Source organism: Octopus sinensis, linkage group LG14 (genome assembly GCF_006345805.1).
Source record: "Octopus sinensis linkage group LG14, ASM634580v1, whole genome shotgun sequence".
Classification (NCBI taxonomy): Eukaryota; Metazoa; Mollusca; class Cephalopoda; order Octopoda; family Octopodidae; genus Octopus; species Octopus sinensis.
In genome coordinates, this window is record NC_043010.1 from 26,182,087 (window position 1) to 26,199,544 (window position 17,458).

The 17,458-nt window shown below is 38.2% G+C and overlaps 1 protein-coding gene across 1 annotated transcript in view; it reads right to left on the minus strand.

The window, feature by feature from the left end:
• Window positions 1-3,404: 3,404 nt before the first annotated feature.
• LOC115219289 (uncharacterized protein ZK1073.1) overlaps window positions 3,405-17,458 on the minus strand; it is a 146,561-nt gene continuing 132,507 nt past the window's right edge. The window contains exons 4-9 of the mRNA XM_029789451.2: window positions 8,347-8,464; window positions 6,692-6,754; window positions 5,296-5,356; window positions 4,386-4,473; window positions 3,842-3,846; window positions 3,405-3,434 (exon numbers count right to left, since the gene is read on the minus strand). Of these exons, the coding sequence (XP_029645311.1) occupies window positions 3,405-3,434; window positions 3,842-3,846; window positions 4,386-4,473; window positions 5,296-5,356; window positions 6,692-6,754; window positions 8,347-8,464 (365 nt within the window). The remainder of the gene's footprint in view (window positions 3,435-3,841; window positions 3,847-4,385; window positions 4,474-5,295; window positions 5,357-6,691; window positions 6,755-8,346; window positions 8,465-17,458) is intronic.

Genomic DNA, 17,458 nt, shown 5'->3' on the forward strand with positions numbered 1-17,458 from the left:
CATGCACTAGCACTATGACCTGGCAACAACAGGTCATAATGCTAGTATGTATATATATATATGAATATATACATATACAAATATATACAAATATATATATATATATAATATATATATATATATATATATATATATGTATAAATACACACACACACACATATATAGTGGGTCTCACAGAGACAAGGTGGCTGAGTTCCTTTCGAATGGGCCTCATGAATGCAAAGTAGACAATGTTGGGCCTCACGGAGGCAGTGAGTAAGACCTTTAGCATTATGTCATGCTTGAAAAGAAAAGGCATCAAGCCGAGCAAAATCGCAGTCACAGCAGATACTGGTGTCACGCAAATGGCACTTGTGCTGGTGGCACATAAAAGCATCCAAAGGGCATCCAGATGTAGAAAACCATGCCAAATCAGACTGGATTCTTGCGCAGCCTTCCAGCGTGCCAGCCCCAGTGAAACCGTCCAACCCATGCCAGCATGGACAACGGACAGTAAATGATGATGATGATATATATATATATATATATATATATATATATATTATATATATATATATATGACATACTTTCAGTTACCAAATCCACTCACAAGGCTCTGTTCGGAAAACACTTGTTCGAGGTGCCACACAGTGGAACTGAACCCGAGAAGCATGTGGTTGGGAAGCAAGCTTCTTACCACTCAACCATGCCAGCACCATCAGTGTTTGTTTTTGTTTTTCTGTTTTCATTTTTGCTTCAGCTTCAACCACTCTTACTATTGGCTTTGTTGTTTTTGTTTTTATTATTCATGTTATTAAGTATTTCCCAGTATATAATGTACAATCTGTCAGCCCCTCAACCCCAGTCACCCAACCACATGCACCCGCACACACACACACACACACACACACTATAAAATTTCAAGCGTGTTGGTTCAAGCCAACTGCTGTCATTTGATTAGCATTCAAGACAAGGCCAAATCATCTTTTATTCATCAGACAGCCATATTATGCAGGATTAATGGACTTAAGAATGTGATAGGGTGTATATTTTTTATGGACTTCTAGTAGCCATAATGGACTTATGATGGCTATAATGGATTATGGTAGCCACAAAGTGAAAGATTTTTATGGACATACAATTGACACAACCAGTAAGTTTTTACATTCACAAGATACGAATATGAATATGAAATAGTCTTATGATATGGGCGTAGGTGCTGTGTGGTTGAGAAGTTTGTTTGTCATCCATGTGGTTTCAGGTTTGGTCCCAATGCATGGCACCTTGGGTAAATGTCTTCTACTACAGCCCTGGACCAACCAAAGCCTAGACTGAAAAAGAAAGAAGCATATTGTGTGTGTGTGCGTGTGTATGGAAATATGTATATATAAATATATATATATATATATATATATATACACACACACACACACATCTATATACATAAATGTGTAATGGTGTCTGTCTGTGTGCCTGGGGTTACTCTAACTCCTCCCAATGGATTTTAATGATTTTTGGCACATAGGCATATCACATGCCCTGAAGTTCAAATAAAGCTGGAATTTTTTGAAAACTCAATAATGCTCAGTTGGCATCAATTTTTGTGAACTCTATCAGGCATTTGTATGGAAATTCCCATAACGATGTTACTTTACCTACAGCTTTTGCATGTTTTGTCATGTAAAATTTCAACAAAATCGATAGAATAGTCTCTAAGGAAATGCTTATTCAATATAAGGTCAGTGTCAGAGGTGGGCTTAACACACGCAACACCAGGTCCAACAGCTAGTACATACATACACATGTGTGTGGTGGCGTGCAGGGCCTAGTGGTTACGATGTTGCACTCACGGTTTAAAGATCATAGTTTCAGTTTCCAGACTTGTGGGGCATTGTGGTCTTGATAAAAACACTTCATTTCATGTCCACTAGGCTGTAAATGGGTAACCCTGCAATGAACAAATGTACCATTCTGGTAGAATGTTGGCCTGCTCACCTAGCCAGTGGGATGACATCATTTCAAAAGCCACAACAAAGTGAATAAGTACATTGTGACCAATGGCATATAACAACCTCCAATAACCTGGCAACATTCGAGCGTGGTCAATGCTAGTGACCCCTGACTGGTTCCATGCTGGTGGCACGTAACAAGTAACATTTCAGCATGGTCGTTGCCAGTGCTGCCTGACTGGCTCCCATGCTGGTGGCACATAAAAAGCACCATTCAAGTGTGGTTGATGCCAGCATCGCCTGATTGGCCCTCATGTTGGTGGCACGTAAAAAGCATCCACCACACTCTTGGAGTGGTTGGTGTTAGGAAGGGCATCCAGCTGTAGAAACTTTGCCAGATCGAATTGGAGCCTTGCGCAGCCTTCTGGCTTGCCAGCCCTCAGTCAAACCGTCCAACCCATCCTAGCATGGAAAGTGGACGTTAAACAATGATGATGATGATATATATACTATGTTTAATATACTGTGTATAATACACATGGTATTTAAATATGAGCAGCTATCAGTTCCATACTGTGGTAAAACAATAAATTGGCAAGCTTATATATATATATATATATATATATATATATATATATATATCAATCCTTGTGTTATAAATTCAAAAATACAAATAGTATCTATACATAAAAGTGCCAGTGCGGTGCCACATAAAAGCACCCAGCACACTTGGTAAAATGGTCGGCATCAGGAAGGGCATCAAGTAGTAGAAATCATGCCAAATCAGACTGGAGCATGGTGCAGCTCTCCAGCTTGCCAGCCCTGAACAAACCATCCAACCCATGCCAACATGGACAACAGATGTTAAAATAATGATGATGATGATCTCACTGAATGGAATATGTTTTTGTTGATTCCATCAATAACTGAACAGTAAAATTATACATATGCTGGTGCCATGTAAAAAGCACTGGCAATGGTGCTACTTAAAAAGCACCTAGCAAATACTGCAAAGTGGTTGGCATTAGGAAGGGCATCCAGCCATAGAAACCATACCAAAACAGACAATGGAACTTAGTAACCTCCCCAACTCAATCCAACCTTGCCGGCTCCTGACAAACCATCCAATATGGGAAACAGATGTTAAATGATGTGGATGATTATGTGTGTGTGTGTGTGTGTGTGTGTGTGTGTGTGTGTGTGTGTATGTATGTATGTATGTATGTATGTATGTATGTATACACACACGAGACAGAGAGACATGTATACATGCACACACACACACACACACACACACACATATGTATGTGTGTTTGTGTGAGTGAGTTCATATTTCCTGTTAACACTAGTATCTGCTCTCTAATTGTAAATGATGGCTTTACTAATGATGCTGTTCAGTTGCAGGGCATTGTCTAAGCATGTCTGGGCTTCTTGACAAGTCTCAACATGTTTCATGGTCTTTGTAAACAAAATCATTCATCCGCAGCATGTTATTTGTTTCCAGTTCTCTATGTGGGCATGTCCAGGCTGTTTCTTGTCCACTAGACTGGAAGGTTATTACCCTGCTCAAAAAGAGGTCATGGTCAGCAACAGGAAGGATGCCCGGTCACAGGAAACTCTGCCCAAACATATTCATGTCTGACCCATGCAAATATGGAAAGGTAGATGTTAAAACAAATAATGACAATGACAACAACAGCAACAATAATGATGGTGATGACAACAACAACAATAGTGGAGGCGCAATGGCCCAGCAGTTTCGATTCCCAAACCGGACATTGTGAGTGTTTATTGAGCAAAAAAACCTAAGCTCCACGAGGCTCCAGTGGGGGTGGGGGTGAACCCCCACTATATTCTTTCACCACAACTTTCTCTCACTCTTTCTTCATACTTCTGCCACAAAGCAGAGGAACCATAGTGTAACCCACAATAGTGTGGTAAACTTTCAGACCCTAGTCTAGATTGCGAATCCTCTGTACCCCAGGATGGTTCAGCTCTCCACCCGTTAAAAGCCACCATTTACAGAATGAGGTTAACAACGTAACTTTTGAACCCCGTGCAACCGCCAGTCTATCGCGTGTGTGTGGTGGGTGGATCTTCAAGTTGCCACACGCATTCTTAGTAGCTCAGAGTAGGCTCGAATGAGAGATTATTCTTTGTGGCTAATGGCGTGAGTCCTGATTGGAAGAAGAAGAAGAAGACAACAACAATAATGACGATGATGATGACGATGACATTGATGAACATTAAGATAGTCATAAGATAGTCATAAGATGATAAGATGGTCTTAAAATGTGTGACACAAACACATCCAGATGACCAAGACACACAGACAGACACAGTCACACAAGGAAAAAAGAAATTAAAACAAGGAAGGAAAATACGTGAGTGGAGACATGAAGAAAAAGACAAATTGAAAAGAAAAAATGAATGAATTATAGAAATCTTTGAGACAGACCTTGTCTTTGAAAGCTTCCATAAACCCGGCAGTGCTTCCGGTACAGTGGATCAAACAGAGAGCATGTACCCTTGAAGGTTGGTTAATCTGGAAAAATAAAACAAAAACATTTTTGCATGTTGATTTGTTACTGTTGACACTTGCGCAAGATGTTACGCAGTGGGATTGAACCCAGAAGCAGGTGGTTGGGAGATGCCAGCCAAACACTGCCATTAGATTATTCTGCAGGAGAAAACTGCAACTTAGCACTACTGCTTCAACTTGAGCCATCAGATGGATAACTGATCCTTGGTGTGAATTCTCTGAGAATCTCTTATCACAGTTTTGTATAGGTGGGTTACCTTTCCATTGTTTCACATCGTAAGTATGCTGCTGCACAAGGTCTCCCATATCTAACGCTTGCTGGGGATAATATTAAGTTTGATGGTTTACTCAAGACCGCCAAATGCCAATGAATTGGACATATATGTCAATTTTATGGATGAGGTAATAGTATTGTTGTATAGTGCATGTAACTGTAGACTATACCACTTTCATGATGGAAAGAAGGAAGAAAGAAGGAAAGAAAAAAGAATGAAATTCAAAGTTAAGACCAAAAGAAAAAATGAAAGAAAGATAGAAAGACAGAAAAATATGAAGGGAAAAGAAGGAAAAAGGAAGAAAGAAAGACAAAGAATGAAGGGAAAGAAGGAAATCAAAAGAAGGAAAAACAGAAAAAATGAAGGAAAAAAGAAAGGAAAGAAAGACAAAGAATGAAGGAAAAAGAAGGAAAAAGGAAAAAAGAAAGAAAGATGAAGAATGAAGGGAAAAGAAGGAAATCAAATGAAGGAAAAACAGAAAGAATGAAAAAAAAAGAAAGAAAAAGAATGAAATTCCAGGAAGTCAAGACTGAAGGAAAAAAATACTTACAGCAAGTCTAGCGAGAATATTGGCTCCAGCGCCTTCTCCAATAGCAACAACTTGTTTGACACTGCCAAAAATATGAGATAACAATTATTTAAAAAATGGTAACAGATACAGGTAGGAATGGAGAGGAAGGAGAAAAGGCAAAGATGAAAGGATTACAGGTAAGTACTGCAAGGTATAATTTTCATGAGGGTACACAACCAGTTTTACTACAGAAATAGCCTTGATGATGATGGTGGTGGTGGTGGTCATAACAATGATGACGGTGGTGCAGGAGATGATGATGATGATGTGGTGATGGTCATAAGGACAATGATGAAGGTGGTGCTACTGATGATGATGATCGAAGTGGGAGGTGATAATTGTGGTGGGGAGGGAGTAAAGGTTGTTAATGATGGTGGTGGTTGATGTAATGATGATAATAGTAGTGATGGTGGTGGTGGTGGTGGTGGTGATGATGGAAATGGAAAGGGTGAGGGCATGGAGGTGGTTGGTGGTGATGATGATGAGATGGAGGTTGCCAATGAGACTAAAGAACCACCAGAAAGGGAGCTATCTTTCTAGTTAAAGTGCCAGACCCCCCACCACCACCAACAGACAATAACAAGTTGTCTAAAAGAAACAGAGAAATAACCCAAATATAAAGATCTGGAAATAGAGATAACCACAATATGTATGTGTGCAAGTGTGTGTGCACTGAAAACAGCAAAGACCTAACTGATTAGAAACAGAGAAGAGAGAGTAGAGAAAAAAGGAAAGTGGAAAAGAGAGAGGGAGAAGCAGACAGACATGCAACTAGGATGAATGCTTAACCCTTTTCATACCAACCCATCTGAGACAATCCTTGGTCCTATAACACAAACTTTCTGTTTTAAAGTGAACTGAGTTAAAACTCTCCATCAAATTTTCATGCTAATTTATGTATCAAACATCAATTTAATGATGACAAAGTTATTTTACAGAATTCTTCATTATTTTCAATATTAATTAAATGGACAAGAATATTTGAACAAATATGGTAACGAAAGTGATCTGAATCAAAACTTTCCATCCAAAATTCATGTTAATTTATGCTCCAAATGCCAGCTTAATAATGGCTTCAAACTGTGCCACAAGGGCAGCAAATTTGGGGAGGAGGTTAAGTCAATTACTCCGATCCCAGTGTTCAACTGGTACTTATTTTATTGACCCCAAAAGGATGAAAGGCAAAGTTGACCTCAGTGGAATTTGAACTGCTAAGTATTTCACTCGGTGTGCTAACGAGTCTGTCAGCTTAATAATGGCAACGTTTTTTTACTAAATTCTTCATTATTTCCAAAATTAATTGAAACAAAGGCAGAGTATTTCAACAGAAATATGATAACGAGAAGATTAAGCTTATTGTAAAGAGTACACTTACTCAAGTTGATCGAGGACACACACCAAATCTTCTCCAAGTGTCTGCATAGATGGGAATGTATAGCTGAAAGTAAATATAAATGGATGAATAAATGAGAACAAGATCATTTGTTGTGAACTCAGTCAAACATTTTAACACAGGAAATAACTACAGGTTTTATTTTATTTAAATAAACCAAGCAGTTGTCCACTATCCGAAACATCTGTAGTTATGTTTCATCAAAATTCATCTGACCAATGCAAGCATGGAAAAGGGGACATATGACGAGGATGACGACAGGTTAAAGAAAGAGCCACCAATTTAGACTTATTTAGACTCACTGATTCAGGGGTAGGTGTCTCAAAGTCCCTTGAACTCAAGGGACTTGAGTTCAAGTGTGTTGTAAACACACATTGAAAATAAAACAGCAATTAGCATATTCACATTCAAATCTGCTGAAACATATTAAGAATAATATGCCATTTTTTCAATTCTTGCTGTTCTCCATGACCATGACATTTATTACCAGTTTGACAGACATCAGCACACAGAAAATATATCCGTTTGCTGAATTCTATTGTAGCAATAGCCATTTTAGCCATTTTGAAATGTGGCGCGAATTGGCAATATGACGTAATGTCTTTGCCGAAGAAATATCATTTTCGTTTTTTTCCATTGGTTAATATAACTGCTCATATAAAGATTCTAGAAGTTTCGTAAAGAATATCTGTCATGAATTTCGATTCTTTTTGAGTCAAGTGAGCAGTTATAAAAACCCTGGATTTTGGAAGATATTTCAGTGTTCGTTGGTAGTCATTCAAATCCATGTCACTCACTCTTTTGGAGACATCGGTAAATTTTTATGCCATGTCTACGTTAATCACAAATCTATTTTGATTTGTTGGTTAACGTATTAGGTAGAAAGAAGAAATTAGCTAAGGAATTTAAAGTCGTTTTTCTTCATGACGAAAGTATCTTTCTTATTGTAAATAAATATAACATTTTATATTTATATAATAAAAATAATTAAAAAGAAATGTTTCTCTTCACGTTTGTTTTTCAACTGAGCATAGATAAATATGCATTTCTGTAATCTTTGATTTATGTTTCTTATAGCGGTTTAAAGGACACGATTAAAATATTCAACATACATGGTCGTTGATGTAGCGTTCCATGCATATATGTCTATATGACGTTATAACTGCAGTTAGGGTTTTAGATATGATGATAACACTTGAGTATAAGTGATGTTGAATCATTATATTTCCCCTTACTCAGAGGAAAGCCTAAATAAATAATATAACTTAAGAGAAAGCTTAAGGTAGAATAAACCGACAACTGCCATACTATAAACAAGAACCACTACTCTAATTTTGATTCTTTCACTGATCTGGAGTAACTTTGACTGAAGAGATGCAACCAGGTCAAAACACCAGTGTCTTAGAGTCCTCTACCCAAATAAAAACAGGTTATATGAAAGGAGGAATTGCTGTCTGAAAATAAAACACAACAGTGATTTGCACATTCACACTCAAATCTGCCTAAACATGAAAATTGAATACGTGTGTCATGGCTTTAATTCACGCTGTTTTCTGTGCACGCAATGAAGTATTAATGGAAATAGGTGTTAAACAAAAAGAGAAAATGAGAACTGAACATAAGCCATTGCTACTCACTTTGAAGGAAGATCAGGAGCCCCATCTTCCTGGCCTGGAACATCAACATGAATAAAAACAGCACGCTTACGGATTTGTTCCATGCAAGGCTGGTCAACAAAATGTTTCCATGTAGTATCTAGAAATGAAATGAAATAATAACAACAGCAGCAGCAGCAGCAACAACAACAACAACAACAGCAGCAGCAGCAACATCATCAACAACAACAACAACAACAACGCTAATAATAATAATAATGCCCTGATGCAGTACCAGGCAGTGACTCTCATGGTTTCTGATCTTAACTGATTGGAAATGTTGATATGTACATGTTTTGTCTTGGTATAAAAAGATGGGTGACAGCAAACACTCTGCTCAATACCACAGATATGCTTGTTAGTTACTTGACCATAACCAGATGAGCATGTCCCTTAATGCTTGATGATATGTGCATCCCTAATCACAAGTAGAAGTAATGGGGAACATCATAGCCATATGTAGAGGGAAATTCTTTGGGGTTTGAATAATTTACTGCTGGAAACATGGATGTTTCATTCATCATCCTTAAAGTACCCTTTTTCAGGGACCTTTTGGGCTGGATGAGCTGAAGAAACTTTTAAATGGGCCCCACCAACATGGCCATGTGTTGTTTATCTTGATATGAGTCACCATGTTGTGCACATATTTGTGATGCATATGTCTCGTTAGTCATGATGAATATATTGGGCCTAGAATATTTGTACCCTAGCATCACATTGATGACATGTGAGGTTCTCTCACTCAATAATAATCCTTTCTACTAAAGGCACAAGGCCTGAAATTTGGGAGGAGGGGACTAGTCGATTATATTAACCCCAGTGTTTCACTGGTACTTTATTTATTGACCCCGAAAGCATGAGAGGCAAAGTCAACCTTGGCAGAATCAGAAATCAAAACAAAAGGATGGATAAAATTCTGCTAAGCATTTTGCCTGATATGCCAATGATAATAACTGACTGGTACTTTATTTTATCGGCCCCCAAAAGGATGAAAATAAATGTTGGCCTCAGCAGGATTTGAACTCAGAATATAAAGAGCCTGAAGAAATGCCACTAAACCAGGGGTGAGAAAGCCCCTGCCCATGGGCGGAATTCTGCCCATGAGCCCATTTTATTGCACCCGCAGGCTGGTATATTCGTATGTACAAAATATACTCAATTTTTCAATCATAAAATTTATACAATACTCGTGTGCCTCTTTGCGACATAGGTCACGTTTCCACTACGACTTAAAATGGTTAGCCTCGAACAGAAAATCATCCGATAATTGCCATTTGAATGGAAATTTTGTTTTCACTATAAAACACATATTGCTAGGTTTGTACCACCCCCTTGAAACCCAACTACACTCTAGCTGAAAAATATAGAATACCCCATAATATGAACATCCTAAATTCAGTGGTGGCGTTAATGAAGATGTTACACATTAATTTAATATGTTAAACTTATCTTTGTTAATGTATGTCAAATTATACATAGATATATATACAAGATTTATACAGATATAAGAGTTAGAACATGTGATCCGCCCGCGGACCTTTCTTTGGAAATTTTTGCCCACCACACTAAACTGTTTCCCCACCCCTGCACTAAACACATTAAGGATTTTGTTGACTTGCTGTTTTTATAGTAATAAGGCAAGAAGGGGAGGGAAAGTTGATTACATCAGCCCCAGTATTCAACTGATACTTCTTTAATCGACCTTAAAAGGATGAAAGGCAAAGCCTACCTCAGCAGAATTTGAACCCAGAATGTAAAAAAAGCCATAAGAAATGCCACTAAGCAATTTGTTCAACTTCTTAACCACACTTCTGCCTAATAATATCAATTAGTAAATTTACTAAATTAGAAAGTAGCTTTTTTTTTTTTTGAATACTGGGTTAAACCCCTTGGACGGAAAAAAGTGGTTTGCTGCTCATGGAACTTGAACCCACTTCTTCTGTGAATGTGACAGATATGTGTCATTTCTCTCATAGTTTCTAAATCTTTATAAGGCGGCAAGCGGGCGAAATGCTTAGCGGTATTTCGTCTATCTTTACATTCTGAGTTCAAATTCCGCCGAAGTCGACATTGCCTTTTACCCTTTCAGGGTTGACAAATTAAGTACCAGTTGTGTGCTAGCGGCGATCTAATCGACTAGATCCCTCACCCAAAGTTTCAGGCCTTGTGCCTAGAGTAGAAAAGTTTCTAAATCTTTATAATAATGTAAATTACAATGTTGTCATAAACTAGAAACCTAAAAAGCAAAAGGAAATTCCTGAAATGTTAGTCTCTTTTATTTATTTATTTAAAAAAATTTTTTGTTTTTTTTCTTTTGCAGTCTTTTCTATATGCAAAAGAAAAAAAAAAAAAAGAAACGAGTAGAACTTCGGAGGTTTCTGTCCTTACTCAACTGATAGCAGCAAGTGTCTAACAGATAACCGTATCAAGTAGTTTAAGAGAAACACTTTCGGAATAAACTGAAGCCTCTCAACAAGTTTGTGTGTGAGAGACATTATTCTAATACAACAACAGCAGCAGCAGCATCGACAACGATGATGATAACAACGATTTCAATTACATGCCATCAGGGCAACAAATGAGGAGAATGACACAAAAAATGATGATGATGATGATGATGATGATGATGGTGATGATGATGATGATGATGATGATGAAGAGGAGGAGGAGAAGAGAAGAAGAAGAAGAAGAAGAAGAAGAAGAAGAAGAAGAAGAAGAAGAAGAAGAAGAAGAAGAACAACAACAACAACAACAACAACAACAGCAACAACAACAATTGTTTCTGCTATAGGAACAAGGCCTGAAATTTTTGCAGGAGGGGGCAAGTCGATTACATCGACCCCAGTGTTTCACTGAAACTTAATTTATCGACCCCGAAAGGATGAAAGGCAAAGTCAAACTCAGCTGAATTTGAACTTGAGAACATAAAACCAGAAAAAATGCTTGGCAGCATTTTATCCAGTGTACTAATGACTCTGACGGCTTGCACCTTAACAATAACAATAACAACAACAACAACAACAATAATAATAATACCCTGATGCAGTACCAGGCAGTGGCTCTAATGGCTTCTCATCTTAACTGATTGGAAGTGTTATCATGTACATTGTTTTGTCTCGATATAAAAGACTACAGCAAATATTCTACTTAATACTACAGATTAGCTTGTCAGTTGTTTGACCGTAACCAGTTGAGCATGTCCCTTAGTGGCTGACGATATGTGCATCTCTGATCACAAGCAGAAGTAGTGGGGGAGCATTATAGCCATATGTCGAGAGGGATTCTTTGGGGTTTGGATAATTCATCTCTGGAAACATGGGTATTTCATTCAACATCTTTAAACAAACCTTATTCAGGGACTTTTTTGAGCAGAATAGGCTACTCAACCTCAAGAAAATTCTGAGCCCCACATGCAAGGTCATGAACTGTTTGTCTTGATATGAAATCACCATATGGTTGTGATGCATGTGTCTGGTGTACCCTTATCAGATGGGTGGTCATAATGGGTACATTGGGCTTCGTATATTTATACCCTTGTGTCACTTTGATGGTATGCACTGCTCTGTCACTCAATAATAATATTAATAACCCTTTCTACTATAGGCACAAGGCCTGAAGTTTTCAAGGAGGGGACTAGTCAATTACATTGACCCACAGAAATTCACTGGTACTTAATTTATTGACCCCGAAAGGATGAAAGGCAAAGTCAACCTCGGCGGAACTTGAACTCAGAATGTAGCGATGGGTGAAATATCACAAAACATTTTGCCCAGCATGCTAATGACTCTGCCAGTTCGCTGCCTTAGTAGTAGTAGTAGTAGTAGTAGTAGTAGTAATAATAATAATAATAATAATAATAATAATAATAATAATAATAATAATAATAATTATCTTTTCTACTCTAGGCACAAGGCCTGAAATTTTTGGGGAGTGGGGACAGTCGATTAGATTGACCTCAGTATGCAACTGGAACTTAAATTATCGACCCCGAAAGGATGAAAGGCAAAGTTGACGTTGGCGGAATTTGAACTCAGAACGTAAAGGTAGATGAAATACCGCTAAACATGTCACCCAGCGTGCTAACGTTTCTGCCAGCTCACTGCCTTAATAATAATAATAATAATAATAATAATAATAATAATAATAATTATGATGACAATGATTTCAGCAAAATACCAGCAATTTTGAGGAGAGAGATTTAGTCAATTACATCAATCTTGGTACTTGACTAGTATTTTAGTTTATTGAGTGGAGGAGGGGGAGGGGGACAACGACAATGACAACAACAAACAACAGCAGCAGCAATGACAAAGCTGCCACAAAGCAAAAACGAAAATGAATGAAAAACTAAAACATAAAAGAATGTTATTGGTGTTGTCGATAGCAGTGGTGTTATGTTGATGCAGTGGTTGTTGCTATTATTGTTGTTGTTGTTGCTGGAGGTGGTGATACTGATGTACTTGTGACGGCGATGTTAATATCCTTGTTGTCAATGGTAGTGGTAGATGTGGTGATGGTAATGACGTGCTTGATGGTGGTAGAGGTGGTGGTGGTGGTGGTGATGATGTTGATGTGCTTGTTGTTGTTGTTAGTCTTGTTGATGACAACTGTTTATTTGATAAAGAGGAAGTCCTATTTGTCAGTGCTTCCCTGTAATTTTCCAAAGAAAACATTAAAAAAATTACAACAACAACAACGACAGCTGACAAGACAAAACTCTCATTAGGATATCATCATTCAAAGAACACTTCTTTGCTAAATAATCTTTATTTTCTTCCTTTCTTTTTTCGCTTTCCTTATCTGTTATTTCTTCTTCATTAATGTGGGTGGGTGGGGATGGCATATGATGGTTATTATTGCTGTTGTTCATTGTTTACATTTTGTTTTGCCTGCCCCTGTTTCCACAAATTTGATATTTTTATACATACATACATACATATATCACAAACTTTCATACAAGAACATGGACTAAAATGAGCTTAAGAAAATATGAAATTACAACAATTTCAATGTTATGATTAGTGAAAGCGAAACCGGTCGACAACCACAATACTCTTTCATATAAAATATATTAAAACTATGTAAACTATGTGCACTTTCCTGCTTTTATTATATATTTATTATATATATGTTACTGCTTTATGTATTTGCTAACTAAATGTGGCAGTCCATAGAGAATGATGATACTGTTGTTTTTAGCCCCAGGAAAACATCTCCTCTAGCTGGCTAGTGACACACTGTCGACGAGTAACTACCCAGAAACTCGGGTCTGTATGAATCACATAAGGCTAGAGATGGGAGCGATGACCTCCCCTCGCAAATACTAATTGGACACAGACAGTATGTCATTAGCCAGTTGGAAGAGATGTCTTCCTGGGGCTAAAATCAACAGTAACATTGTCCTTTATGGTACCGCTACATTTAGTTGGCAAATATATTTTACGATTCCATACTGTTACTATTTACCTCTCACTCAGAGAGGTTTAATATAGCCTATATATATATGTATATATATTTATGCATATACAACCAGCAAACGGTGAGAATCCAACACCACATTGGTTGATATATCGTTTAGTTTGTGGATTCAAGCTACCTTTGGTTTCATGCATTACAATTCACAATTTTCAAGTGTTTTGCTTAAAACATTTGCATGAAACCTAGGGTAGTAGCAGAGCATTTGTCTACATTTGTGTCAATGTGTTGGCATATTAAAATGTACTCATTTCATAATTCTAAGACATACACAACAATAAAATTAGCCACTTGTTGTTTAACCCCAGGCCAGCCCTAAATGAGGCTCACCTGTAATGAAAGTTATTCCAACAATTACCCTTCCATTGTTTCTCTGCTTCCAAATAGTGTACTTGGATGTAGGTCATCCGAAGAATCCTTCCTTGTTTTAAAACAGTAGGAAAGTAAGAAGGATAACAAGAAGAGAGGCGACATAAAAATAGTAGGGCTGGGTGCTCTTGCTGACACCCACTCAAATTTGTCTGCTGCAGATGACCTTTCACGGATACAGTGTTCTTTTGGCAAACCATAAGGGGTTTGAACCTGTGAACTATGTGCCAGAAAATACATTCAGCTGAACCCACGAAGCCTAGACCTAATTAACCACTAAACTATCTCTTTAAAAGCAAGTTCAAATGAGACACAAAAACTCATACAAACACACACACACACACACACACACACACACACACGAAAGGCATTCACTTCCCTGGGTCCCTTTCTGAATGTTTGTAATTTGATTTTGTTATATTTATTGTTTATTTTGTTGTTTTCAGAAATTTAAGATTTTGACATGTTTTGGCATTGTTTTGTTTTTATTATTTATTTTCATTTTCCTTTATTAAAATCCTACAATTGTGTCGTTGTTGTAATTATAAGGGTAAAATTAACAATTAGCAGCAACTCTTTAAGCTCATAGTATTGATTGCTTAATTAGGAAACTTAAATGGTTCAGTTAAGTAGTTGCTAATTAAAATAATTAAATCTTTGTATCAATATTACATTTGTTTTTTGTCTTTACGGCCTGTTTATTTTATTTTTTTCCATTTTTTTTGTTAAGTTTGAAAAGTAGAGAGAAGAAAAAGGAGACTGGAAAAGAGGAGATAGATGGAGCAGGAAAGACAAGATTTGTCGGATGTGCCAATTAAATGAGAAAAGAAAGAAACAAGTGACAACGTAAGACAGAAGAAAACACAAACTCAATAAAATGATGGACCATTAATGAGAGGAAGTTGTCATTATCTTCAGCATTTAACATGAGTACACACACACACATACTTTTCCTTGCATGCATGGGTTGTTTGGAATTTGTTGCAGCAGATTTGTTACACCCAGATGCCCTTCCTATCACCAACCGTCAACTGTTTCCAAGGTAACAAAAAACACTATTTATATGATGGTGACGCTCATTTTACAATTGCCATTTGATGTCAAGACAGAAACAAATACACACACTCGCATACATGTGTGTGTGTATACATACACACACACACACATCTATGCATGTATGTATATGTGTGTGTGTCTGTGTGTATGTGTGGTACCAGTGCCGGTGGCACACAAGAAAACCATCCGAACGTGGCCGTAGCCAGTACCGCACCGACTGGCCTCCGTGCTGTGGGCACGTAACAAACACCATCCGATCGTGGCCGTTCGCCAGCCTCATCTGGCACCTGTGTCGGTGGCACATAAAAACACCATCCGAAGACCCGGCAAGACTAGTCAGGCCATAACCTGTGGCCCCTACCTGGGACGTAGTCAGTCCACCTGTGCATACCTTCCTTCTTGTGACACTTGTGAAGACCTGTTGAGGCAAGTGAAAATCAAAACAAATCAAAATAGATGAACATCAATGGAATTTGTATCTTTGTGGTACCAGTGCCGGTGGCACGTGGCACACAAGAAAACCATCCGAACGTGGCCGTAGACAGTACCGCATCGACTGGCCTCCGTGCTGTGGGCACGTAACAAACACCATCCGATCGTGGCCGTTTGCCAGCCTCATCTGGCACCTGTGTCGGTGGCACATACAAACACCATCCGATCGTGGCCGTTTTCCAGCCTCGTCTGGCACCTGTGTCGGTGGCACATAAAAAACACCATCCGAGCGTGGCCGTTTGCCAGCCTTGTCTGGCACCTGTGTTGGTGGCACATAAAATCACCCACTACACTCTCGGAGTGGTTGGCGTTAGGAAGGGCATCCAGCTGTAGAAACACTGCCAGATCTGACTGGACTGGTGCAGCTTTCGGGCTCCCCAGACCCCAGTTGAACCGTCCAACCCATGCTAGCATGGAAAGCGGACGTTAAATGATGATGATGATGATGATGATATATATATATATATCATCATCATCATTATCACCATCATCTTTTAATGCCCACTTTCCATGCTGGCATGGGTTGGACAGTCTGACTGAAAACTGGTAAGCCGGGGAGCTGCACCAGGTTCTGATCTGATTCAGCAGGGCTTCTATGGCTGGATGCCCTTCCTAATGCCAACCACTCCATGAGGGTAGTGGGTGCTTTTTACATGCCACCAACACAGGTGTCATTGAAAAACGCATTCACTATCTTTGATAACTGTTTCAACAGCAAATACATAGTATTCTATGGTTGAAACAAGAACAGTAAGAAAGAAAATAAAACAGTAATACATTAGCTACATGATGACATTATTATTATCTGCATACCTTCTCCAGAACCCCTACAATGGTCATGCAAAATATGGGAGGTTTTTTTGCCACACTCTGTTTTATAGAACAAAGTTACTCAATCCATATCAGTGATTCCCAACTATTTTTAGCTTATGGCTCCCTTTGGTCCCTATTTTACTCAGGTGGACCCACATAGCCATTTGATGTTTTAAAAATATCCTGTTATACTTTTTTTATAATTAAGTATTATTAGGAATTGTATAAAACAAATTGTTAAAATATCTTATGTGTTGTAGAGTTATGCCTAATTTATTGAAGATAAATTTAAACAAGGAAATCTTATATGGACCCCCAAAGGGTCATATGCGGCCCCAAGGGTCATATGGACCCAGGTTAAGAACCACTGATCTACAAGGTTAAAGTATTCAACTAGGAGCCCTGAAGTCTGGTCAAGGTACTACAAATACCTTTTCCAGTTTCAGAAAAAAAAGACCCCTACCACCAACATACGAGACAAAGAGAAGGGAAAAAAGAAAACAAATTAAAGCAATTGAGTTATAAATTTTTTCCGTCGTCGTTTCAATGTTAAACATTTTAACTCTTTCATGCAGGAATTCAAAGAGTAAGAGTTACCTCCCTTGAACTATAAATTCTGTGAAATTTGTTTTCTGTTTTGAAACTTATTCGATATTTTGTCAAAGTGTTCATTGTTTGTTTATTCAGGTGGAACGTCAGCCAAAATGGACAGATTTGTCGTCAATCATCATCATCATCATTTAACGTCTGATGACCATGCTGGCATGGGTTGGACAGTTTGACCAGGGATGGCCCGCTGGAAGGCTGCGCCAGACTCCAGTCTGATTTGACATGGTTTTCTACAGCTGGATGCCCTTCCTAATGCCAACCACTCCAAGAGTGTAATGGG